The sequence below is a fragment of the Pogona vitticeps genome, chromosome 1 (assembly GCF_051106095.1).
Source record: "Pogona vitticeps strain Pit_001003342236 chromosome 1, PviZW2.1, whole genome shotgun sequence".
Lineage (NCBI taxonomy): Eukaryota > Metazoa > Chordata > Lepidosauria > Squamata > Agamidae > Pogona > Pogona vitticeps.
The window spans coordinates 310,137,535-310,152,173 of record NC_135783.1 but is presented as its reverse complement, the minus strand read 5'-3'; the positions used below and the strand labels follow the sequence as shown (position 1 = coordinate 310,152,173).

The 14,639-nt window shown below is 42.4% G+C and overlaps 2 protein-coding genes across 5 annotated transcripts in view; both read left to right on the top strand.

Annotated features, from left to right (window-relative positions):
• The window catches only part of LOC144588704 (uncharacterized), a 654,446-nt gene that overhangs the window by 494,156 nt on the left and 145,651 nt on the right, over nucleotides 1–14,639 (top strand). The window lies entirely within an intron of this gene.
• Nucleotides 1–14,639, top strand: part of NOVA1 (NOVA alternative splicing regulator 1) — a 212,785-nt gene that overhangs the window by 121,329 nt on the left and 76,817 nt on the right. For all 4 annotated transcript variants that reach the window (XM_020789393.3, XM_020789392.3, XM_078392013.1 and 1 more), the window contains exon 3: nucleotides 3,792–3,958. In XM_020789393.3, the coding sequence (XP_020645052.1) occupies nucleotides 3,792–3,958 (167 nt within the window). The remainder of the gene's footprint in view (nucleotides 1–3,791; nucleotides 3,959–14,639) is intronic.

The following is a 14,639-nucleotide window of genomic DNA, read 5'->3' as shown; positions in this document are numbered from 1 at the left end:
AACGACGTTTTGAATGGGGGAATTTCGCTGCATGATGATCGGTTCCCTGTTTCGGGAACTATTTTTCACTTCCCAATGATCAAAACAGCTGATCGTCGGGGTTTCAAAATGGCCACCAGGTGCTCAAAATGGCTCCCCACTGTGTTTAGGAGCTATTTTTTGCTGCACAGATGCCCGAAAATGGCTGCCCCTATGGAGGATCTTTGCTGGACGGTGAGTTCTTAGCCAATTGGAACACATTAACCAGGTTTTAATGCGTTTCAATGGCTTTTTAATTTTCACTTTATGATGTTTTCGTTCTACAGCGATTTCGCTGGAATGAATTAACATTGTTAAGCGAGGCACCACTGTATATGGAATGAAAAATGACTCATATTCAGGCTGGATTATAAAAAGGAAGAGGCTTTTGAGATCATACTGCAAACATATGCTGACAACTTGAACACACCAAAGAGTTTCATAAGATTAGTCTGTACTTTATAAATTATGTAAAGACCTTTGACTGCAGATCATGAGAAAGTAAGTGTTGTTCTGAAAGAAATGGGCGTTCCTCAGCCTTTGATTGTCCTGTTGCATAACCTGTAGACATGAGATATTTGTTCGTATTTATATTCCTGGCTATACAAATGCGAATATCAGCATCAGAGATGCTTAGGAAGTCCAGTCCCTCTCTCATAAACCAGCCATTCCACTTACTGGCTGCCATGTGGCATATGTGGCTGTCATTCTCGTTGTGCTCAGATAGTACTTCCTTGCCTCATGCAGTTGATCCACTCTGGCAAGGAGGCAAGATGAAGAGTCTCTCTGCTCAGCTGTTGATTAGTCGGCTGCACAGGAAGGCAGGGAAGCACCAGCCCAGATGCTTCCCAGATCAACGTGATGAGAACAACAACAGCCTTGCATGGCAATCAATAAGTGAACCAGCCAGTTCAGGGGTGGGGGGGACTGGACTTCCCTGGCACCTTTCTGGTGCTGATAGTAGTATCCCTAGGGATACTAATAACTTGTACAGTGGGGTCTTGACTTGACAACTTAATCTGTATTGGAAGGCGGTTCTCAAGTCAAAAAATCTGTAAGTCAAGTCTCCATTGACCTACAGTGCATTGAAAACCGATTAATCCCATAACAGGCTGTTTTTGTTCCATTTTGGTTTTTTTCTGGTCTGTAAGTCAATTCTCAGGCTGCAAGTCAAACCTAAATTTTGCGGCCAGAGAAGTCTGTAACTCAAAAAGTCTGTAAGTCAAGCCGTCTGTAAGTCAAGGGTCCACTGTATTGTGAACAAGAAGCTACCATATGGACAGAATATAGAAAGAAAGAATAGTTTTCTGTAGGCAAAAGTATCACACAAGGGTGTATTTTATCCTCTTGTCTCTTCAGTTTGTACTCAGAACATATGGAAAGCCAGAGTAAATTCAGTTGTAGAAGCAGTGAAAATTGGTGAGAGGAAAATCAAAAATGCAAAAAGCAGCTATTGTTTGAAAGGACTTGTAGTGAAAGTGAAATAGGAAAGTGCCAAAATAGAATTGCACTTGAACATTAAGAAGACCAAGATCATAACTACAGAAAAACTACATAACTTTAATGTTGACAATGAAGAAATTAAAATAGTTAAGGGTTTTGTATGCCTTGGTTCAATCATCAATCCAAATAGAAACTGCAGCCAAGAAATCAAAAGAAGATTGAGATTGGAAGGACAACAATGAAGGAATTAGAAAAGATCAGCAAATGTAAGGATGTGTCATTGGAGGCTAAGACAAAGATCATCCACACCCAATCACAATTTGTGGATGTGAAAATGAAACAGTTGAGAAAGTTGACAGGGGAAAAAACTGATTTTTTTTTTTGAAATATGGTGTTTGAGGAGTGTTTTACATAAACCCTGGACTGACAGAAAGACAGACAAATGGGTCCAAGAGCAAATTAGGCCTAAACTATCTCTAGAGGCAAAAATTTTGTAACTGAAGCTGTTCTACTTTGGGCACCTCATGAGAAGACATGGTTTTCTGAAAAAGACAATAATATTGGGAAAGGTTGAAGGCAGCAGGAAAAGAGGAGGAGCAAATACCAGATGGATTGATTTTCTAAAGGCTTGAGTTAGCAAGAACCAAGCAGGGCTGTTGAGGACAGGACATTTTGATGGCTGTTCATTCATACAGTCACCATACGTCAGAAGAGACTTGATGGCATGCTGTACCAACAGCAGATGAAGTACCAGTTTTATCATTGTTTTAATATTCTTTCTGAATACTAAGTAAAGGGAACATTTTATGTGAACAGAACAAATGTAAATAGAAAAATATCATTGTAGAGTTGCAGGACAGAATAAATAACAGCATGCATTCTTTGGATACAGTATTGTCCTTTTGTATTGATCAAAGAGAGATTTTAAATTCCCATCTCTAACATTATGGATGTTGTCCTTCTTCCACCCTCAGCTTGGATGGTAATAGCATTATTACCTAACATGGGTAAGATGATGTGTACGTATGTGTGTTCACCAGTTTTGGTTCATTGAGATCTGCATAGTGTGGTTGAAGCTTTCATCTGAGCTTTACACATTCATTTTACACAGTGAGCTAGTTCATGCACACATCTCTTTGCATGTGATTTCCTCTATTGCAATAGTTTATCCTGTGTGCAGTGATTTGTAGAATTGACAATGGAATTTGGGAAGTGCTTATTTGTGTAAAATGTATCACAGTTACATATGAAAAAGGCCACTCAGTTTCCTTTGCAGATGGTGTATGATGGCTCTTAGATAGTTGAGTCTCTCAGAGAAGAATGTTTGGAGTTTTCTGAGCATGGGTTTTTCAAAGAAGCAGAACAGATACATTATTACAGATGAAGTTGGATGGAGTCATTTTTTCTAGGATTGAAACATCAAAAATAATAGAGTATAAATAAATTGTAGGAATCAGCATTACAGCATTGTAGTTGATGACAGAAACATCTAGGAACTTTAAAGTAATTTTTGCTGACATATCCTTTGTGTTCTTGAAAAGTTTTCAAAGGATCAAATACAGTAATAGAGTAAATCTGGAGTTGCTGCATCAAAACATTGGGTTGTAGACTCATGTAAATCATGTGTATAGGTGTAGAAATTAGAGTGGTTGCATGTGGTTTAGGATGTGTCACCATCGTACAATAGTTTTATGATCTGGTCAATAAGTTGGTGGCATTGAATGTGGGATGTCCTGGTTCATATCCTGTAGTGAGATTTACTCACTGACCTTGGGCCAGAATAGCCTAACCAAAGTTGGTTGTGAGATTAAAATAACACTCATAACTTCTAGCAACATCTAAATAAAGAAGTTATAAATATTTTAAAGTATTGCAAGAAAATGAGTTTTTACTATTTACTAGGACCCAAGATGTCACAAGATGTATGCTGTGTACAGATAAATCCCTTTTCAGCTCTTCTAGTAACCCATCCTCGTACCCATGAAAAAGCATCTCCCCAAAAAACAAAAAATAAGCTAATGGCTTTCTAAATTGTAGCCATTAGGTTAAAGGGGCTACCTCTAGTAATCAAAATCATTTATTTTATTTATTTATTTGATTTATACCCCGCCCATCTGGCCTAAAAGGCCACTCTTCCCATCTTTGTAAACATTTTGTACACATTCATGACCTCTGGATTCTAGCCATTATACTTCATAGTATGGGGAGGGTGAGTCAGCTGTTGTACTCACATTAGGTAAACTAAAGGGGTGCAGTTGAAGTAAAAGATTAATGTTGTGGACAGAGCTAATATTTTAAAAAGCAAAACAAAATGTGCTTTCTTTCTGAAGGTACGACAGAGCGGGTGTGTTTGATCCAGGGAACAGTGGAAGCGTTAAATGCGGTGCATGGCTTCATTGCTGAAAAGATTCGAGAAATGCCTCAAAATGTGGCCAAGACAGAACCAGTTAGCATTCTGCAGCCTCAGACAACTGTCAATCCGGATCGCATCAAACAAGTGAGTTTTGTTGGGAAAGATAAGCTGCTTTTATGTAAAAGCTATTTCAAAGAAGCCTCAAGAGATTAACAAGTAAAGTATTCATATTTAAATTTATCTTTTAATACTGTCAGAAACTTATTAGCACTTCTAGTTAACTCTGATTCTTTTTCCTTGTATGGGGACTGCCTGATTTTCAAGGCACCTGTTAACTTCCAGATCATACCAGACTACAGCATCATCAACACACAAACCTCCAGAACTTGGTATGGATGGTTATATTAGATTCTGATTTTAAGAAATTCTCTTTTCTCTTGCATAGGTATTTAATCTGGACAGTTGTTCTGCCCACAGGTTTTGCTAACCAACACTCTTAGCCATTACGTTTTTCCACATTAAAGGTCTGATTTTAGGAGTTGCATACCATCCATACTGTATAATAGTTATCTCCCAACTTTTACCCAGTATTTTTCTACAACTGAAGCAAGCTTCCCCAAGAACTGAACTTGCCTAGTTCAAAGAATACAGTATTGTGTTTGTTAATTAAAAGAAGGTTTGTATCTTAGATGGTAAATCAGCTATTCTCAGACTCCAGCCTGACTAAGGTATGAAGCTCATGAAGAGGGATTAGAATGGAAAAACATAGCATAGGACTTTTAGTTATCCCCCAAGCATTTTGCATGGTCTCAGTGGCTAATCCATAAAGCAGAGATCTTCACAATAGTGAAGTTACTGTACATGTTAGGAAGAATGGTTCAGATGTACTCTGAAAGTTTCAAAATGGTAAAGTTTCAACAAACATCAGCAAGCGAAAGCAGACCAATTCAGAATTTACAGTCAGAAGTACAATCTACAAACATTTACATCTATTATCCAGCCTTGCCAAAACGGCAATATACAGCATTATTTTTAACGTATCTTAAATATAACATGAATGTAAGGCTGTTTTGTGCTTTGCTCAGATGTTGTAGAAATGAATGAGAATTTAAGAGCATGGGTTTACTTTTTTGAAAACTTCTAAGTCTACATAAAATTCTTTAAAAATTTACTCCATGATCCAGCTGCTTGTCAGAATGTTTTAATTTTCTCATCAGGAGCAGTTATTTGTGTTTATTATAAATGATAATTTTGAAGTTAAATGAGTTTTTCTCTTTGCAAAGTAATGTAAACATTTTTTCAGTAAATACCTGTGTGTTTTAATCCTAACGTAAAATTAATAACAACACTAATACTATTTTTTCACAAGATACAATCAGAAAATAATTATGAAGCTAGTTATAAATGGTATATTTTAAGGCCTGTCACAAGTCAAAAGAAACAGTTTGTCATGTCATAGCTGGATGCCCTAAAGAGGATTCAGGAGCATTTGCCTAAATCTTTTAGATCAGCAGTCCCCAACCTTTTTAGCTCCGTGGACCAGCTGGAGAAGACGGAGCACCCCCCTGTGTGCGTGCACATGCACGAAGGGCGGCACAGTGCTTGTACGGATACGCATGCTTGTGTGCATGTGCGGGTGTTCGCTTGTACGCAGGCGGAAACAGGCTGTGGGGGGAGTGGGGGTGGGGGTGGGAGGTCTTTCTCTGTGGCCCAGTCGGGCTCAAGCCACGGACTGGCACTGGTCTGCGGACCAGGGGTTGGGGACCTCTGTTTTAGATTACTCACATCTTTTCCTTCATAATATATTCCAGTTTTAGAAAGCAAAACTACAGCAATATATATATATATATATCAGGACAAACAGGTTATCATAGATAAAACAGTTGATTTTAACAAGCCAGACATTATACTTCTAGGTAAGTAGCAAACAAAAATATTCTTTACAGAAGTTGGAGTTGCATTCATAAGCAACCAGAAATGTGCAGATATTACAAAAATTGCAGTAAACAAAATGTTAATACAAGAAATTAAAATAATACAGAAACAAGATCAAGTCATCCTCTCCATACTAAGCAGTGCTGAGCAATAAGAAATAGTGTAGTAGTAGTAGTACATATTGCTTTTCTTAATATTGGTCCTAAATCACAGTATTAGGAACAGCATATATACTACATTGATATTTAACAGATACTTAGGTTTTTGGTTAAAATTTGTATCTGCTATGTAATACCAGTCAATATTTTTATAATTTTTACAACTGTGCCTGGTATTTTTTAATAATAATAATATTCTATTCTCATGAATACATAACATGTTTTAAATATCTGAATTCAACTTGACTTAATTGATCACACGGAGTACACAAATTTTGAAGCAATTATATTTTGTTCCATATCCTCTGACAATTCAGACTTAAGAAGAAAGGTAGAAATTCCTACCAGCTAATCTGCAGATTCGTTTTGGTGCAACTAGCTTGTTCTTTGAAATTATTGTAGAACAAAGGTGTGTTTGCTTTCTTGACTATTTTAGCTGCTCTGCTGTAAACAATTTCCTTTCCAAAAGAAATTGACTTGAATTAAGATACATTTTAAAAACAGTTTCTCCTTGCCTGTTTTTTTCAGTTGCATATTTTACAAAAAGATATGTCTTTTTGTTATTAGGAAAGAGATGAATAAGAATGTGTGATAGCCACTTGTGAAGTTATATATGGTGTGGAGAAAGTAAGGAGAAGCTTTTTCCTTCTCTAACTATAGAACAGAATCTGGGATTATTCAGTGAAGCTGAGTTGTGAGAGATACAGGATGGACAAAAGGAATAACTGTATTTAGTACAGTACTCTAATTTAAGGTGCTCAGGGAAATCTGGTTGTGAGACATCACACAATTAGATAACAACCCAACCAACAAATACTTTTTCATATATCACTTGGTTAAACTATGTAGTTCATTGTCAGGGAATTTGCAAACAGGAAAATGGCTAATTATGGCTAGTACTCATAATACAAGATGCAAGCAGGATACCACTGAATACTTTTGAGCAACAGAGGATGCTGCTAACCATGTATTTTGCTTCCTGGCTTCTGAAAAATTATCTGGTCGGTCACTGTGGAAACTAATACAGATATTGTATAGGCTTTTGGTCTGATCCAGTAAGTCTTCACATTCTAAGTTTCTGAGATTCTGTTTCTCCCTCAGATCCATTAGGAAAATATTGTACTTATATTCTGACCATTAAGAACAGAAAGTAGAATACAGTAGCCCTCCCCCCGTATCCACAGGATCAGTATCCATGGTATCACTTCTCTCCAGTTTGCTGCAGCCCTATATATGACATAAAAATGACTCCCTTGCAGCTTTTGTCCCGTCCCCTTGTGTGTTGTATATAGGGTTCTTTCATATCCACAGTTGATAGTGGAACTGATCCCCCACGGATGGGGGGGGGGTCCTACTGTAATTTCTAATGCAATGGCTAAAATCCTGTTGCTTAGCATGGTAAATTGCAACTAGAGTACGCACATTGAGTCAGTCGAACTTCTGGAGGAGTTGACTCCAAATCATCACTTATTCAGTGGGTGTTCTCTAGTTGCGGTTCAACTGCTAAACAACAGAGTTTCAACCATTGTTTCATAATTTCTTTGTGAAAAATGGAAGTGTTATAAAGAAATAGGATTCTTAATACTTGTGGAAATAAATGTATGTGTGCATTTCATAAAAGTAGATGTAGCTCAGTGGTTAGACTGATTACCAAGGCAGGGGTCTGGAGTTTGAATCCCTATTTTGCCTCCCAGTGTGGGGTCAGCTAAAATTGATTGTAGTATATGTGACTGAAAGAGGTTGAGTGCCTAGTCATCCGTGTGGGCTTGGGCAAGCTTCAGAAATCCCAGAGCATCAGCAGAAGGAAGGACTAGCAAAACACTTCTGAATACTTTATAACCAGAAAACCCTGAGGAGGCTTGCCATAAGTTAGAATGAACTTGATGCAACTTAATTATAATTTACTTAAAATACCCTCCTCCATTAAGGAGCAGCTAATTACCTTTTTAGTAGCTGCTTATTATTTGCAGAAGTCCAGAAATATTGGTAAATCCAGTAAGTACATTGTACATTCATGACATTTACTTAATACCTGGAAGGTCTTAAAGAGCATTTCAAGAAAAAGAAAATTTTACACCTTTTGCTGTAGCAAAAAAATTATTAAAATAGTAAAACAAGTTTGCAAATTCAAATATCTCACAACAAATTTATAAAAGTTAAAAAAAACATGTTTAGTGATGAAAATTAAGCATCACAGTACTATTGTCATTCTAGAGCTACTGGAGCCTTCAGACTTACCAGTACAGTATATTAGATTTCTGGCATAATCTTGGTTCATTACACATGTGCAGTATGCTGCTCCCTACCTCAGTCTCCATAGGTGGGAAGCCTGTGGTTTCTTTGCTGCAAGCAGTAGTGGAAAATAAAAACATGAGCTTCCCAACTATTTTGTTTGTTGTTGTGTGTGAACCACAAGTCTGTGTCTCTTCCTCAACAAATGTAAACCATAAGCCAATAACAAAGTGTGACATGCTTCTCCTCAATCTCACTTGCATGAGAAGGCAGGCAATAGTGCCTAGGCAGAATGTAAATCTTCCAAAAATTCTTCCACAAGAGGTAGAGCCTTCTTGGGGGTGGCATCATCTCTTTGGAATTGCCTCACTGTGGAGCTACACTGGCCCCTTTCCCTTCCTAGTTTTAAGCAGCCTTTTTTGAATTTTTCCTCCCTTGCTGTTCCACTAACAATGTCTTGTGCCATCAAGGTTCTGCCAGTTGTTCTGGAATTTTATTATTTTTTCTGTTTATGTAAACAGCCCAGAGTAGTTCTGTGTGCTAATGGGGCAGTATATAAGTCCTAGAAACTAACTAACTAACTAACTAACTAACTAACTAACTAACTAACTAACTAACTAACTAACTAACTAACTAACTAACTAACTAACACACTACCTTTAAATGATAGGTCAAAATTCTAGGGGAACTTGAGCTTATAGTTATGTCAGAACTGGGCTTCTGACCACATTCCTGACCGTAGAGCGAGGCTGTTTAGAGTAATTGTCCACTTGGATAATCAAAGAATAAATTTACCTTTACTCTGTACTTTTGATGCACCTCTAGGTCTTTAGAACAGGTAGTGGTTTATTTTTATTCTTTTTCAAGAGTATTGCAAATATATAAAGATAGCCTATCTGCACTTTATGTTTAGCAGTAGTAAGGGGACTTCTGTACATCCAAAATTTATATACAGTGGTGCCTCGCATAACGGGCGCCCTGTTTAACAATGAATCCGCATAGCGACGATGTTTTTGTGATCGCTTTTGCGATCGCATAACAATGATTCTATGGGGGGAAATCGCTTTGCGATGATCGGTAAGCTGTTTCGCTTACCGATTATCGCATAACAATGTTTTTCCCCAGCTGATCGGCGGTTCCAAAATGGTCGCCGGATAAAACAGGGATGGATTCCTCGCTTACCGGGCGCCCAAAATGGCCGCCGTATGGAGGATTTTCGCTTAAAAGGTAAGTTTTAAGCCCATAGGAACGCATTGAAGGGGTTTCAATACATTCCTATGGGCTCCTTAAATCCGCATAGCGATGATTTTTGCTGCACGGATTATCGTCGCTATGCGGGGCACCACTGTAAAGTCAATAATACCTTCCTAACAATAATTCCTTCCTAACCTCGGCAAGGTGATGTCTCTGCTTTTTAAGATGCTGTCAAGGTTTGTCATCGCTTTCCTCCCAAGAAGCAGGCGTCTTTTAATTTCGTGGCTGCTGCCACCGTCTGCAATGATCATGGAACCCAAGAAGATAAAATCTGTCACTGCCTCCATATCTTCCCCTTCTATTTGCCAGGAGGTGATGGGACCGGTGGCCATGATCTTGGGTTTTTTTATGTTGAGCTTCAGACCCTTTTTTGCGCTCTCTTCTTTCACCCTCATTAAGAGGTTCTTTAAGTCCTCCTCATTTTCTGCCATCAGAGTCATATCATCTGCATATCTGAGGTTGTTGATATTTCTTCCAGCAATCTTAATTCCAGATTGGGATTCTTCCAGTCCAGCCTTTCGCATGATATATTCTGCATATAAGTTACATAAGCAGGGAGATAATATACAGCCTTGTTGTACTCCTTTCCCAATTTTGAACCACTCAGTTGTTCCATATCCATTTTCTCGCTATCCCACATATTTATTTATTTATTTATTTATTTATTTATTTATTTATTTATTTATTTATTTATTTTATTTCTATCCCGCCTATCTGGTCGTACTAGACCACTCTAGGCGGCTTACAACAAACAACAACAACATAAATTTTAAAACATTACAATTTAGGGAAGATAGAAATTAAAAAGATATAGAGAGAAAATCGTCAGGAGTTTTCTGTTGGAAAGGCCCGCTTATACAACAGCGTTTTTAGTTGTTTCTTGAACATGCCCAGTGAGGGAGCCGCACGAATCTCAGGAGGTAAGTTGTTCCAGAGGCGAGGAGCCACCGCCGAGAAGGCCCTATTTCTGGTCTTTTCCTTCCGGGCCTCTCTCGGCGTTAGGCTCCTCAGCCTCACCTCCTGGCTTGCACGAGTGACACGGGTAGATCTTGGTGGGAGAAGGCGTTCCATCAAGTATCGAGGTCCTAAACCGTTTAGGGCTTTGTAAGTAAGCATCAAGACTTTGAAGTCGATGCGGAATCGGATGGGCAGCCAATGCAATGCGGCCAGAGTGGGGGAGATATGTTGGTATCTTCTCACTTCACTGAGTAATCTGGCCGCAGCATTCTGCACCACCTGTAGTTTCCGCAGCAGCCTCAAAGGTAGCCCCACGTAGAGCGCATTACAGTGGTCTAATCTTGAGATTACAAGCGCATGCACCAAAGTGGTGAGAGCCCCAACATCAAGGTAGGGTCGCAGCTGGGCTATCCGCTTAAGATGAAAGAAAGCGGTGCGGACCACGGATGCCACCTGGGATTCCATGGTGAGCGCCGGGTCCAGATGGATCCCCAAGCTACGGACCCCATCCCTGGCGGGCAGAGTCACCCCCCCAAAAGTGAGGGAGTTTCCCATATCCCCAGGTGTGGGGGCGCCCACCCTCAGTACCTCCGTCTTGTCCGGGTTCAGCCTCAGCCCGTTCTCCTGCATCCATTCCAGTACGGACTCCAGGCAACGCTGAAGGGACAGAACGGCATCTCCTGCAGTTGGAAAAAAGGAGATGTAGAGCTGTGTGTCATCCGCATATTGGTGGCACAGTGCCCCACACCTCCTGATGACCCCACCCAGTGGCCTCATATAGATGTTGAACAGCATTGGGGAGATGATCGACCCCTGTGGGACCCCACAATTGAGGCTCCATGGGGCCGAGACAGCCTCCCCAAGCTGTACTCTCTGGGGGCGGTCCTCCAAGAAGGAACGGAGCCAGGCCAATGCGAGGCCACCAATTCCCAACTCAGAGAGCCTCCCCAGGAGGATACCGTGGTCAATGGTATCAAAGGCCGCTGAGATCGAGGAGGACCAGCAGAGACACTTTGCCCCTGTCGGCCTCCCTCAATAGGTCATCACACAGGGCGACCAATGCCATTTCTGTTCCATGGCGCGGCCTGAAGCCCGACTGGAATGGATCCAGGGCATCTGTTTCATCCAGGAGCGCCTGAAGCTGATCGGCCACCACCCTCTCGACTACCTTGCTCAAGAAAGAAACATTGGCGACGGGCCTATAATTGCCAATTTCGTCCGCCGCCAAACTAGGTTTCTTTCTGATGGACCTAATGAGTGTTTCCTTGAGGGCAGAAGGAAATCTGCCCTCAAGGAAAGACCCATTAATTATTACAGTAGCCCATTCTGTTGTTGAAGGCCTGGCTGCCTTGATTAGCCAGGCCGGGCAAGGGTCCAAGGAGGAGGTGGTGGCACGACAGCGATCAAGTGTCCTGGCCACAGTGTCGGGCGAGACGGGCTGAAAGGAATCAAAAGTCACCGGACAAGACGGAGCGCTGGACATCTCAGCTCGACTCACTGTATTCAAAAAAGGGGAGAGGTCCCGGCGGATGGCCTCCACTTTAGATTTAAAAAATGCTGCAAATTGGTCCGGTGTAAAACTAGGGGGAGGCCTATCACCCGGGCCAATTCCGGATAGGTCACGTACTATACGGAATAATTCCGCCTGCTGGTTGGATGCCTCACTTATCCGGTTAGTGAGGTAGGTTCGACTGGCAGCCTTTACCTTGGCTTGGTAAAGGTTAGTAGCGACCTTAACAGCTATACGATTAAAAACGGTCGGGTCCTTTCTTCATTTGCGCTCTAGCCGTCTCCTGACCCGCTTCGACGTCCGGAGATCCTGGTTAAACCAGGGCGCCGGGCGATCTCTGCGGCGGAGAGGGCGTTTAGGCGCGATCGTGTCTACGGCACTAGCCGCGGCGGTGAACCAGCCGTCGACCAGAGCCTCGACAGGAGCGCCAACCAGGTCAGCCGTAACCCCTCTCATGGCATCCTGGAATCCAGTCGGATCCAGTAGCCTTCGAGGGCGGACCATAACAATAGGTTCTTGCTCCCTGCGAGGGGGGAGAGCCATCTTGAGGGTGCATTTTATTAGGTGGTGATCCGACCATGACAAGGGAGCCGACTCAAGGTCAGTCACCATCGGACCACTCTCACTCCCATTGGTGGAAAAGACCAGGTCTAGTGTATGGCCACCCACGTGTGTAGGGCCGTTGACATGTTGGGACATGTTCAAGAAGGCCATGGTCTCCAGGAACTCAAGAGCTGGACCGGAGGTCCCTGCCCCCGCATGCACGTTAAAGTCCCCCAGGACTAATAGCCTCGGGGAACCCAACAGTGCCACGGAGACAAAGTCCACCAGCTCCGGTAGGGAAATGGCTGGGTCGCGGGGAGCACGGTAGCCCAGCAAGATCCCAATACCGTCCCTGGCCCCAATCCACACGTGGAGGGCCTCAAGACCCGGCTTTACCACCGAGGAGCGCCTAGCTACCTCCAAGGTGGATTTGTAGACGATGGCAACTCCCCCCCCGTCCCTCCAGTCTACCCTGGTGTTGGACAGCATAACCGGGCGGACAGATAAGAGCTAGGGGGGGACCCCCCTCACCGCCAATCCATGTTTCGGTTATGCAAGCCAGGTCTGCATCTTCCTCCAAGATAAGGTCATAAATTAGTTGGGTTTTGTTAGATACAGACCTGGCGTTCAACAACACCAGGCGTAGAGTAGAGGGCTGGCTGGTCTGGTTACCTCGATATTGAAGGTTGGTCTCCGACTCAGAACAAGGAACAGCCTTTAAATATCTGTTCAAAGTTCTTCTGGCACGAGTAGGGACGGAGCCAACGCCATATCGCCCTCTGCCCATGGTCACAGAGATGTTTTGTGGCCCCTCGCTGGGAAAGCGGGCCCCCCATTCCATGACGAAAAGGAGAAATAGAGAAGAGAAGAAAAGAAAAAGACAAAAAAAAACTAATAACTAATACAGATAAACCAAAGAATAACAAAAAATTATACTATACAAGGACTAAATTAAATACAAGCAATAAAGATATAAAGTAACAGTGTCAAACTTAATAATAATTGAAATAAATAATCAAAACAATGAAATATAAAGTGCATCAAAAAAATAATAATGGGCATTAAGTACATATGCATGAACCCAATGCAGTAAAATATAATAATAATAGTAAAATAAAATAATAAGAAGAATAATAATGAAATAATAACAATAATTATAAAAGAACAACTAATTAAGTGTCTATAATAACTATCCCCCCACCTGCATCCCAGGTCTGACTTTCTTCCCCGTGTGTCCTTGTCCTTGATGTTATCGGAGGCAGCACTGATTTACAATCGTTCAAGGGGTATAGCTCCCGGACCACAGTTCTTAGTTCAGAGTTCCCAGTATTATGCACAAACAGTATCAGAGTCACGGAGGGCCAGATTGAAAAAGGCACAGATTCCACCATTCTCAGCCCTGGTGTAACAGTTAGAGTGATGTCCTTATAGGCTGGGGGACAACGAGCGGGGGAAATGGGGAAGAAAAGGGCTGGGGAAAGAAACACCAACATGGCGTTGGTGTGCTGACCCTCCGGCGTTCCGCCGATCTCGTGGCTCGCGGTCTCGTAGCACCCGCCAACTCCTGCCACGGCTCTAATGCTTATCCTTCCCAGACCACGTTAAGACCAGTCCCCGATTCTCCGCCTGATCTTTAAAGTTCCACAAGCCTTTAATCATCCGCCGCCAGGTCCCCTCCAAAGAAACGCCAACAGACCCTCTCAGCCGGCAGGAATCTCCGCGTCTCCGAGATCAAGCCCCGATTGTGCAGGTTGCTAGTGATCCTGGGGTCCCGAGCTCCAACTCCAGCTCCAGGCAGCTCCGTCCTCACCACAACCTCTATTCCAAGCCCGGGACAAGGCTTTCTGAGCTCCCCCTGTGCCTCCACAGTCGGGCTCGCTTTCCAGGGAAGGGGGTGTCCGGCGCCATTCCGCGGGTTCTCGCTCCTCCGATGGTCACCTCCACACCCCTCCGACGGTCGCCCCCTCCTCCGATGGCAAACAGAAAGCACTCGAGCCTTCGAGTTCGGCCGGGAAGCCGGAGGAGCCCACTCCCAAACTCTTGCTCCCACTCCGACCCCCGCTTGCGAACTCCGCTCCAGGCACACAGCCCCGGCTTCGCTCCGGGAGATTTGTCAGGAGATAGGTAAAGTGGTCAGGCACTCCCGTTTCTTTAAGAACTGGCCATAGTTTGTTGTGGTCCACACAATCAAAAATTATTACATAGTCAATGAAGCAGAAGTAGATGTTTTTCTGGA